Consider the following 11,356-nt stretch of genomic DNA (forward strand, 5'->3'; position numbering starts at 1 on the left):
AAGGATGCTAGAAATCAGTCTCTGTGCCAGCCACTTGTGCTGTGGACCTGCTGTTCTTTTCTTGTTGTTCCAGTTCCTGTTCCTGTTGTTGTTAGCCAGCTGTCCACAAAGGGAGGCCTCAGAGCCCAGACAGTGGGGCTGCCTTTTGTATCTCCTAGAAGGTGGGATCTCTGCTTTAAAGTGAACATCTTGCATTTTGTTTCCCTCAGGGAGAATGGTGAAGATGGAAAATCCTATTATAAAATACATTGAGCTGGAAAATATTGGCAGTGGGTGAGTCCAAGCAATGTTAATTTTACAAAACTATGCATCAGGTGTTTTGCTGGTGGAATAGGTATCAAGTGTGAAGTCAGACAAGCTGCAAGTGTGTTCAGGCACTGGTCTTAGATTGTCAGTGCGGATCAGAATTTCTAAGTGTGCTCAGAAGGCATTGTCAAAGACATCTCCATTCTTCCAGTGTTCTGCAGGTCTTAGGCATTTACAGCACAGATCTCCTGTGTGGGCTGGCTTTCACTGCAAGATCTAAATGGCTTCTCCTTTCTCTGCTTCTGTTTTGTTTCTAGGACTTTTGGAGATGTTTGTAAAGCACTTGACACTGCCACAGGAGGAGAGGTAAATGTCAACAGCACCTGCAGACTTTGCTGCACTCGAGGGCTTTCCCCTCTGGTGTGAGCTGTGGCTGGAGCTTTGGGCAGAGCTGTGCTGAAAAGGCACAAGAAGCACAGACTGGTGCCAGCCTGCAAAATACATTTGGGACTTTGTCCTCCTCAGCTGCCGGAAGGAAGGCACGGAGGGCAGCGGTTCCTTTCAGAGAAGGACGCGCTCGCTCGCTCTCCATTGCTAAAACAAAGGTGGTGCCTTCGAGCACCTCACTGCTCTTTGGGGCTTCAGCTTCAGAGTCCTGAATTCTCATTTCTGGCTGCCAGCAAATACATCTGAAAGTTCCTGGTAGTTCCTTAGCCACCTGCAGTGCTGCCCTTGGGAACTGCACGTAGGGAGAGATCTGCAAGGTGTCCCTAGAAGCCCTGCCCATAGGCCAAGATGTACCCACAGAGTATTAAGGCATGGATTACTTCTTCTGAGTGCCAAACAAAGTAGCAGAGAGTGTGGTCAGAGTGATAGTTGAGACATAATTGTTACCAAATGGTCAAGGCAAAACGTCACTGGCCCCACATGTCCTGTAACTGGCTCCCAAGGGAGCAGAGAAATGGGCTGTTGGAACATCTGTTCCCATTCTGATGTCTAATCACAAGAGAGTTGGCACAGTTTGGCTGTGTCATTCCAAAATCACTCGCTCCATGTGAGAAATTGTTCTCATGCCACCAGCTTTTAATGTTACTGATTTTCAACATCATTTTAGGTGGCCATAAAGAAAATAAATCTTCAAGGACTGGTCAGAAAGGAAGGAACCTTTAATGAACTCATGGTCATGAAAATCAATAAGCACCGAAACATTGTGAATTATTTAAAGAGGTGAGTGGTTGTTATTTTATCCCAGCAATGTTTGTTTACATGCTGCAAGCATGCAGTTAAAAATCCACTTTGCTCACTGTCAGAAAATAGAGCTGATAATTATTGGTTAATTATTATTTCTCTACTTATCACCAATGGATGGGAAGAGAGTGCATTTTGTCTGCATTAATCCACCCTGACAAATGCAGTTCGAAATTTTTTCAAAAACCTGGATCAGCCCTATTTTACTGATTCAATGCCCTCAAAGTTCACTGCCTCCACATTGTTTTGAGGCTTGATTTTTTCAAATTTTTCTCAGCACCTTTTAAGTTCGGATAAACCATCCTACAGAGGATTTCCCTTGGATGGTTGTGCCTTTTCCATTACTGTGTATGCCAGGACGAATAGTGTTTATTTCCAAAACACCATGTGTAACAGGTTTTTTATCTGGGCTGTTGCTAAAGTGCAGATTTTGCTTGCTGCCCATCTAAGACATCTCCTTTTCCACAGCTGTGCCTTTCTCCTTGAAACTGCACAGATTGCAAGCAATGCACAGCCAAGAGAGAATGTCTATTTCTTTTATTCTGTCCTCATCACAAAGGCATCCAGAAACAAGCGTTGCTGTTTCCAAACTGCAACCTAGCCATGCATGTTCATCTCCACACCCTTGTTTCCTTCTTTCAGCTACCTTGTGGATAGGCAGCTCTGGCTGATTATGGAGTACATGGACGGAGGCACTCTGAGCGATGTCATCAACGAGACTCACGTGTCTGAAGGAGAGATTGCAACCATCAGTCGGGAGGTCAGGGATCCTACCTGTGCTTCACAGGGCTTGGGCAGGATTGTCTGGGAAACAGAGGCTCAGAGCTGGAGTGATTTCCTGTGCCAAGCTTTGTTTCTGTGTGGCTGGTATGCAAAAGCATCTCAAGTGAAAGGCCTGCCAGTGCCCCTGCACTCACTGTACTCTGTTCCCATACTCTTACCTTCTTCTGTTGTATTCTCACTCTTTCTCTTGTATTTGTATTTGCTGTTCTCCACCTTGCCTCTCTAAACATTTATCTCAAGGCTTTCTGCACTGCATTTCTTGCCTGTAAAAGCAAAGGTGCTGGTGGCAGGATTTGAAACGATCAGCAAAGAAAGAGACTCATTTCTCACAGTCCTTAACTGAAAAGGACAGTACTCAGACAAAACAGTGTTTGCTTCAGGAAGGTGACTGATGTGATACTTCCAAGTCTGTGCTGATGCCAGCAAGAAAACCTTTGTCATGCAGCCTCCCACCCAAAAGTGATCTGCTTCATACCACAGGGAGGGACTTTTTCTTTCTTGGCAAACCCTTGTTTGGAGAGAGCACGTCCACTGCAGCAGCAGTCATTCTGGCTGGTTTGCAGGGGACAGCCTACAACAGCAGGTGCTGTTGCTCTTTCAAAAGCTGACATGCCTTTCCTCAGAAAGGTCCTGCTCTGCAAGTGTTGGAGCAGCAAGCTCTTCCTCTCAGTGGCACTGTGTTCTGCCATTACTGCCCATTCCCCTGGAGAGGGAATCCTTTGGAGCTGTTTCCTTTCTTGTGTGATGAAATCCCATCACTCATTTTTGGCTTCCTCTTTCTGTTTTCTCTCTCAGTGCCTGCAAGGACTTGATTTTCTTCACTTGAACGACGTGATCCACCAAGATGTGAAGAGCAGCAACATCCTTCTCAAAACCGATGGCTCTGTCAAGCTGGGTCAGTATATTCTTGGTCAGGTGCAGCGTTCCAGGCATGTGGGTGTGGGGCTGCTTGGAGTGACAGCCAGCTCCCCAAAAATGGTGCTGGTGGCAGTGCAGGGACACCCACTGTGAGCTGATGACATGGTTGCAACATGCACAGAGGTATAAGGAACCACAAGCAGTCAAGAGTGGTGTTGGTCTGTGTGTGTCCCCCTTCCAGAGGAAGGGAGTTACAAGCCTAAAGCTTCAGGAAAATAAAGACCACTGCTGGAGGTAGTGTAAAACATGAGGGGTTTTTTTTGAAGTGGCCAATTCCATATTTTCTTGGCTAAAGCCCTGAGGAAATAGAGCAGGGACTGATTTTCAACAGATGACACAGCGCATTCTTAGCCTGAGAGTGGGGAATTCTTTTGCTTGGTTTCCTAACTGGAGCTGACTTTCATGGTTTGTTGTTTTCTCCACAGCTGATTTTGGCCTCTTTACTCAGCTCACCCCTGAGCAGGGCAGACGGAGCTCCGTGGCCCGCACTTCTGGGTGGCTGGCGCCTGAAGTGGTGACAGGTCAACCATATGGCCCCAAAGTGGACATATGGTCTTTGGGAATCGTGGGCATCGAAATGGTGGAACGAGAAGTTCCTTACTGGAATGCAACTCCTGTCTTGGTAAGGTGCAAATACTCACTGATCCCACTGTCTTTTTCACCTGTCCCGTGTTCTGTGTCCCATTGGACAAAATCCCATTGCCATCAGCTGGCACCACTTCCACCAAGGTCCCCTTCTAAAAATGTCCCTGCAACACATCAGCACCTGCTGTAGCTTTGGTTGCATCAGAAAGGGAAGTGGCAGTTCAGAAACCTAACCAGTTTAGAAACCTGCCATTTTGGCCTCCAGCCATGCTTGACATTTCTCATTTGCTTTTTGAACCCTGTTGGAGTTCTGTCTCTGAAGGACAGGAATTTTTCAGTGGAACGGTTGGATGTGTGATAAATAGCCTTCGAAATGGAGGTTGAGTCTTCCCAGTTTCAGTTTTATAGAAAAAGTAAAAAAGAAACAACCCTCAAAGCAATACCAAAGTAGTTCTGCTTTCTTTTTCTTTTTGAGCCACAGCACATCAATCTTCCTCCACAATGCATCATCTTTTCCAAATCCTGTGGGTCTTTGAAATTTTCAGCCTTTCAAGTCATCTGTACACTGTTCAGTCATGTGTCTGGATGGCCTGGATAAGTTCAGGATGTGTTTTTCTCCGACTGCAGTTAGAATTGTATGCCAAACTCTTGGCTGTTCCTTGGTACTTAAACAAGTTGATAAGCTTGCAGGCAGGTGCCTGGGCTGGGATCCAACGTGGGCAGTTGACACCAGTGCTGTGTTTCTTTACTACAGGAGCAGGGCTGTCCCTGGCCTGCACAGTTCTAATGATAGGGAGGACTCCAGCTCCCCACCATGGCCAGTGGCTAAGCATAGCTGCAGAGGGACAGGATAAAACCCCCTTTGTGACCTCTGGTGGTGTGGGAAAAGGAAAGAAAGCTGTCCTAATTATTTCTACTCAAGGGGAGTGTGTTTGTTGTTTTAGGCTTGGAAATTTTCCTCTGGGTTGAAGAGGATAATAATAAAGCCTCTTTGGTCACCATCTATTTCAGTGCCACCAGCACAGAGCTGTTAGTATTGTGATAGGCACTATTATGGAGACCAGGCCACAGCCTGGAGTCATGGAGATCCTGCCAAACCTCCCATTTCTTACCCGACACTTTCTGCGATGGGCACACCTTTAATGCATTGACTTGAGTATCCAAATGAGCAGAGGGTGACCATAGGCACAGCAGTTCTTCTGATTTGACCCTGAAAAGGTTTCCTTTTGTCACATAGAGAAGCTAAAACTTGGAGCCGAGAGACAGAGCTGCAGGTGGCACCTGTGCACCCAAGCAGGCATTTTCACCTCAATATATTTGTGCATGCATCTTAATATGTCTGTGTTGAATATGAGATTCCAAATGTTTGTTTCCTTACCTGAGGAATACCTGGTGGATTTCCTTTCTTTCCTTCAATTACCACTGTTTTCTAGAAGAGGACAAGAAGCTTGATGAGTTTTGTTTTATGGCAGCTGTGCTTAAGGGACCAACAAGCACTGAAGAGATATTTTTCACGTACTAATCCTTGGGAAATAGTAGAGTTAGTATAGCAAAGTCCCTCTTCCAAAAAGCCTCTCAAGTTGGTGTGAATCCTCAGGGAAGGAAATGTGCTTTTGCTGATGTAGTTCCCACTAACTAGGTCAGTCAGTGAAATCAGCTGCCAAGGCCAGATCTGTGGGATGTTGGAAAAGCTGTGGCTGCATCGGAGTTTGGGTTTTGGTTGGTAAAGGAAAGTCATCTCTGGGTCTCTGCCAGGGCAGAAACTGCCACTGCAGAGTGGAGCTTAATCAATGGGATCTGGGAGAGCAGTTACAGATGGGAAAGAAGCAGGTGGAGTCTCATGTTTCCTTTTTCCCCAGCCTCAACTCCTGATCGCCATACAAGGGACACCAAAGCTGCAGCAGCCCAACCTATTTTCACCTTGCCTGCGTGACTTCCTGAGCTGCTGCCTGCAGACAGATGAGGAGCAGCGCTGGTCTGCCAAGGACCTCCTGCAGGTAAAATGTGAAGGGGCTGCAGGTGAAACAGGCTCTGAGGGATGGGCTCCTCCCCCACTCAAGTCCAAGGCATCAGATGAGCCCCCTTCCTCCTCACCTCCACTCTTGCTGCTCTTCAAATGAAAATCTGGAGAAATCCCAGACTGGGCTGTCTGGCAGGGCCCTGTAAAAGTCCTGTGGTGCAAGTGTCCTGCAATGAGCAGGGACATCTTTAAAGAGATACAGGTTGCTCAGAGCCCCTTCCCACCTACCCTGGAATGGTTGCCCCATCCCTGCTCAGGGATGGGGCACCAACCAGCTCTAAGGGCAACCTGTGCCAGGGTTGCACCATGCTCCAAGTAAACAAGATCTTCCTTAGACCTAATCTGACTCAATCCCCATTATATATTATAAATACTATCCCATGTCCTATTGCAACTGACCCTGTTAAAAAAGGTGTCTCTTACTTCCTGAGAATCCCCTTTGAAATACTGGAACATAGCAATGAAGTCTCCCTGGGCCTGTTCTCCTCCAGGCTGAATAACTCCAGGTCTCTCAGTCTGTCCTCAGAGAAGAGGTGCTCTGTCCTCTGACTGTTTCTGTTGCCCTGTTTTGTAATTTGGTGGAGTGTTCAGTTTTATCTAATGGCAAAAGAATTGAAGTAGAGCAATGCAGGGTACAGAGACATGAAATGGTGGTGGTGGAACCCAAGGAAGCCAGTCCCAGCTGAGCAGTCAGAGATTTGGCTGTGGGCAGGAGGGGCTGTGGGGGGCTCACTGGGAGCCTCTGAGGGGCCCTGGTTTGTGCCCCCCAGCCCACCCTTAGAGGTTTCTGCCACACAAACAGGGACAGCTGGGAGGGACTTGTCCCAGCCCCATCTGCTGCCTGGCACGCCCAAGCAGACGGGAACTGTGCCAGGGTTACTGCCAGGTTGTGTGGCAGAGAGGGAACTGCAGGGCCCAGTGCCACTGGGCTGGCCCTGCTGGGAAGGAAGGTGCCATCCAGCACATGAGGGGCAGGGTGTGGAAAGGCAGACACTGCTTTCTGTCCCTGTGGGAATCAGCACAGTGCCTGTCTTGCAAAGACAGGGACCTATGTGAGTCATTGGAGTTTCCTGAAAAGAAGAAACTCCAAGGACAGAAAGCACCATTTCTAGAGCACTGGCAGGGCAAAAATCTCAGCAAGATGAAGACACCTGGATAAATGGATGAGTGGGATTCTGGGCCAGGTTTGCCTATGATGGCAAGGTCCTGCACATAAAGATGGAGGTGCAGATGGTCCCATTGGTCCTCTTCCTGCATCCTCCTAGGAGCCAGAGGAATCCTGTGAAGCACTGAGTTTGGAAAGTCATGGTTCATTGTTTTTTGTTGATTTGGTTTCTTTCCCTTTGGGCAGCATCCATTTGTAAGATTTGCTGAGCCTGTGTCCAGCCTGGTGCCACTGATTGTTTCAGTGAAGAAGAGGAAGGAGACAAGAATGTGACAATCACATCAGGATCATTTATTCCTCAACCTTCTTAGAGTAGGATTGTAGGTTAGGATTAGGATTAGGACTAGGACTGGGATTAGGATTAGGATTAGGACTAGGACTGGGATTAGGATTAGGATTAGGATTAGGATTAGGATTAGGATTAGGATTAGGATTAAGGTTAGGGTTAGGGTTAGAGTAGGATTGTCTAATAGGACTGCAGAGTAGGATTGGAAATTAATAAAATTTATGAAACCACAACTTGCCTTGAAGATTCCCTTCCTTCTCACTCTGCGAATAAACTCGAGAATTCCTTCTGAATTGTCTGTTGTTTCTTAAAGGTGGAATGTCGTGTCACCAGAAGAATTGCAGCACACAATATGCATGAACAACAAATTTCAAAGTTTACTGATAGCTCACACATATTTATATTGGTGTTAATGAAGCTTATACATATTGCAAAGCTGAGCTCATTATTGGTTAAAACACACATGAATCAACCACACCTACCTCTATGCTCTAATGATTATTTTGTTTCTATGTTTACATTCCTGTGGCTATTCTACCTAGGCTATCTTCATTTTTCTGGCAAAAGATTTTCTCCCCCATCTTCATGTTGCAGCAAGGTCATCAAGACCCTTGTCAGTGATTGGACACTGACTACTTAATCCCCTGCTTGTTTCCCCGAACCTTATCCAACGGTATCACATCAAAGTGGCCTTTCTCAGCTAGCCAATTATCCACAAAGCTCTCCACAGTGGAAAGTGACACGGTGTCTTCGGCATGGTGTGAAAGTGGGGAAGGATCTTCTCCATTCATCCTCTCCAGACCACACTGCCTTTGGAATATGGCCCACTGGTCTGTTTTTGGCCAGCTTTGGTACTTCTATTTGAGGCAGAAAGGGCAATGGGCATTTGAAGGCAAAACCAAAGGAGGAATGAGGCAGGCCAAACATCCTGTGCAGATTCAGGCCTCAGCTGTGACTGGAGAGCATTGGGGTTCCTGCCACCTGGATTTGTGTCCCTAAATGCAATCTCTTTGGCTGGAGGAGAGCCTTGCTCAAGTGAGAAAGCAGAAAGATCAGAGAGGGTGCTCGGCAGGTCTCCTGAGGTGCAGAGCTGTCAGTGCCTGTGAGGTGAGAGCGGGCCCGGCCTTGGCCGGGCTGGAGCCCCAGCAGAGCCCAGGCAGAGGCCGGAGCAGGCTGAGCCCCGGCAGAGGCAGGCTGGAAGGAGGCCCTTGGAGCTGCGAGAGGCAGCAGCCGGGCCCTGCGTGCCTGTTCCTGGAGCGGGCGAATCCTGCGCTCTCAGAGCCCAGGTGGCAGCTGGCTGCTGCCAAGGGGAAGCGCAGCCGTGCTGGGCACAGCCCGGCCTGGAGGCATTGGCCGTCTGGAGTGTGCCCAGGAGCAGAGAAAGGCCAAGGGCAGCCGAGGGCCGCTGGGCTGGCTGAGGATTCCTCCTCTTCTGCCGGCTGCCCTGCAACTCCTGGCCAAGGTCAGCAGTGTGTGCAGCACTCTGGGACCGGGGCAGGGAGCCGGGCTGCTCGGCAGGCTGGTGGAGCACAGGGCAGCCTCCTTCAGGCCCGGCACTTCTGCCAGGGGAAGCGAGGCCAGCGTGAGGCAGGGACAGCTTGGCAGGGCACGTCTGCAGGAGCCAGCGCCTCACGCAGCTCTGGCAGGAAGCGCCTGCAATCCTGCAGTTCTGCACTCAGCCAGAGCAAAGGTGTGAGATGCAGAGTGTTTGGCAGAAATATTCAGGCCCACCAGGCCAGCCTGCTTTGTGTTCCCTGGCACACAGCAAGCGCTGTGCGATGCAGCCCTGAGCTGCTGGGAGAGGGAGTCAGGGAGGTGCCTGAGGGTTTGCTTGAGTAGTGAACTGATTTGGAAGGGAGGAGAATGTGTTTTCTTTATTCCTTTCTGAAAGACAGATACAATGTGGCTTCATTAAGAAAAAGCACAGCCTTTTTTTTTTTTCTGTGTTTTAGTATGCCAACTCAGGCAAGCCCTTCAAAACAGCAACTGAAGCAATTCCCACCCAGTGAGCAAAAAAAACCCCCCAACGCCCCCCCCCTCCCCCCCATCTTTCTATTGTAGATCTTGAGATTTTGGGCTGGTCCTGCAAAGGACGAAGCAGCCTTTAAAGTCTGAAGCACCTTCTTGTCTTGCCAGCAAGGACACAGATGCTTGAGCAGTTCTGGAATCAGGCTATGAGCTTGTTTGCTTTTGGCTTCTCGTGTTGTTGCAGCCCCTCTGTGCAAATAACCCTGCGAGCTGACTGAGCCTTGCTCACTCTGTCCCTCCCAGTGTCTCGGCAGAGGCAGCAGATGGAAGTCTCTTCTGCTGGAAAGGGAACCTATTTGCAATGGTGTCATGATCCCAAAGTCCATACAGTACCACACCAAAGGATTAGGCCCTTCACTCTTCAAAAGCTTGTTACTGATCCTGCCTAAGGTGGTTCTACTGCGTATCAGCCAGGGCTCACACCTCTATTGCAGGGCTGTTCTTCTCAGTAATCATCGCTCAGCTGTCTCTCACTGACATATTGCTGACTGAAGATCTGTCTCTTCCATATCCCCTATGAAAAGACCTTACCTTAGATTCTCAAATTTAGTATGCATGCGTGTGTGAAAAAAAAACAAAACCACAAACCTTTAGGAAAATCAAGACATTAAAGTAGATTTCATTTATCAAACCCACACCAACTGCATTAAAATGTGGGCCTATGAGCCTTTCTTCAAAATTTTCTTAATCATAGCTCTAGAGTAATTTTTGAGAGGTAAGTATGCTGTCCCTAACAAGTCCAGATTACTTAGCAAGGGGTAATTAGTCATCCATTAAGCATTCCAGCAGTTGTGTAGCATTTTATTCAGATAGCTGATCCCTGGATATTGCATCCAGCTTGTGATTTGTGTCTGCTCACTTCTTTTCCATGTTCTGAGCCAAGAGCAATAGTATCCTTGTGAGTGCATCTGAACACATTTGACAGTGACACCTCATCCTTGCTCTTTTTTCTCTGCCACCAATGGGGATCTGCAGTCCCTGCCCGGCACTGCTCCTTGTGGCTTGTCAAGGCAGAGGCGATGCTCTGGTGCACCTGGCGCAGGTGAGCCTCGGGCCTGGGCAGGGACCGATGCTCCGAGCTGCCGCGGATACGGCGGCGAAGGCGAGCGTTGCCGAGGCCTTGCTGGGAAGCCGAGCGGCGCCCGTGGCGCTGCCTCCCCGGGCAGGGCTGTGCTCTCAGCGCCGCCGGGGCTGCCGAGCAGCGCTTTCCACGCGCCTGCGGCTCCGGAGCCAGCCCCGCAGCCGCGCTCTCCCCGAACCGCACTGACCCGCGCCCATTCTCGGCCCGGCTGCAGGACTCCCTGATTCTGGCTCTCCGGCTTCCTGGTCCGCCTGCAGGAGCCTCCGCTCCCGAACTCCCGCCGCTGGGCTCTCTTCTCCCACGTCTTTCCCCCGTTCCCAGGCCCTCTCCACTCTACTCCTGTTAAGAATAAGAAGCTTGACTAGGCCAGTATTCAAGCAGCAATCAATTTATTATTTAATATGGTAAAGTATGAGCAATACAGCGCTGGGTACAGTGGGGGAAGTTTTCCCTCCAACTGCACGCCGATAATTGATGGTTACAGGTATTTATAGGGGTACTCATCAGTTGTTTTTTTTTAATAGTTTCTATTTCCAATTTTTACTCATCAGCAATTTTTATTCCAAATCATTACATCACAATTCTATACACTATTGTGATTTGAATTTCTCAGGATGTATTTTCAAAGGAGTATCCCCAGATGGTGATGGTCCAGTTTCCGAAAGAAGAAAGACGAATCCCATCTGGTGGAGTCCAGCTCCCCAGATGGGATTTAATTGCAGAGACTATAAATCTCATAACAGTGATGTCCAGCTTCCCTTTGGTCGAAACCGTAAGTCCTTGAGGTGATGTTCATCTTCCTTTCTCAAACTGTTTTTCTCTGCTTCAATAAGGCGTGAGATAAGCATATTTCCTATATATCTTCCAAAGCTATAGTTTCAAGGATACAAGTAATATTCTAAAATTATACTTCAAAAGGTTATTATTGCAGAGCTTTTTTTTTTTTTACGGATTAAATGCAAGCAAAAAGCAACATCCTTAACACTTTAATTCCAA

General features: G+C 48.3%; 1 protein-coding gene across 1 annotated transcript; it reads left to right on the forward strand.

The window, feature by feature from the left end:
- The first annotated feature begins 214 nt into the window (after positions 1 to 214).
- Positions 215 to 7,484, forward strand: LOC118699154 (serine/threonine-protein kinase PAK 3-like). Its single transcript, XM_036402933.2, has 8 exons — positions 215 to 273; positions 564 to 612; positions 1,361 to 1,473; positions 2,137 to 2,254; positions 3,073 to 3,172; positions 3,621 to 3,817; positions 5,640 to 5,777; positions 7,152 to 7,484. Exons 1-8 carry the CDS (start codon positions 215 to 217, stop codon positions 7,236 to 7,238), a joined length of 861 nt encoding a protein of 286 aa, XP_036258826.1. The 3' UTR covers positions 7,239 to 7,484.
- The last annotated feature ends 3,872 nt before the right edge of the window (positions 7,485 to 11,356 follow it).

The sequence above is a fragment of the Molothrus ater genome (assembly GCF_012460135.2).
Source record: "Molothrus ater isolate BHLD 08-10-18 breed brown headed cowbird chromosome Z unlocalized genomic scaffold, BPBGC_Mater_1.1 matZ_random_MA36, whole genome shotgun sequence".
Classification (NCBI taxonomy): Eukaryota; Metazoa; Chordata; class Aves; order Passeriformes; family Icteridae; genus Molothrus; species Molothrus ater.

Coding starts and splice junctions, on each gene's coding strand:
- LOC118699154 (XM_036402933.2), top strand. CDS start 215: ATGGTGAAGATGGAAAATCCTATTATAAAATACATTGAGCTGGAAAAT. Junction 613..1,360: donor ACACTGCCACAGGAGGAGAG/GTAAATGTCAAC, acceptor ACATCATTTTAG/GTGGCCATAAAGAAAATAAA. Junction 5,778..7,151: donor CTGCCAAGGACCTCCTGCAG/GTAAAATGTGAA, acceptor CCCTTTGGGCAG/CATCCATTTGTAAGATTTGC.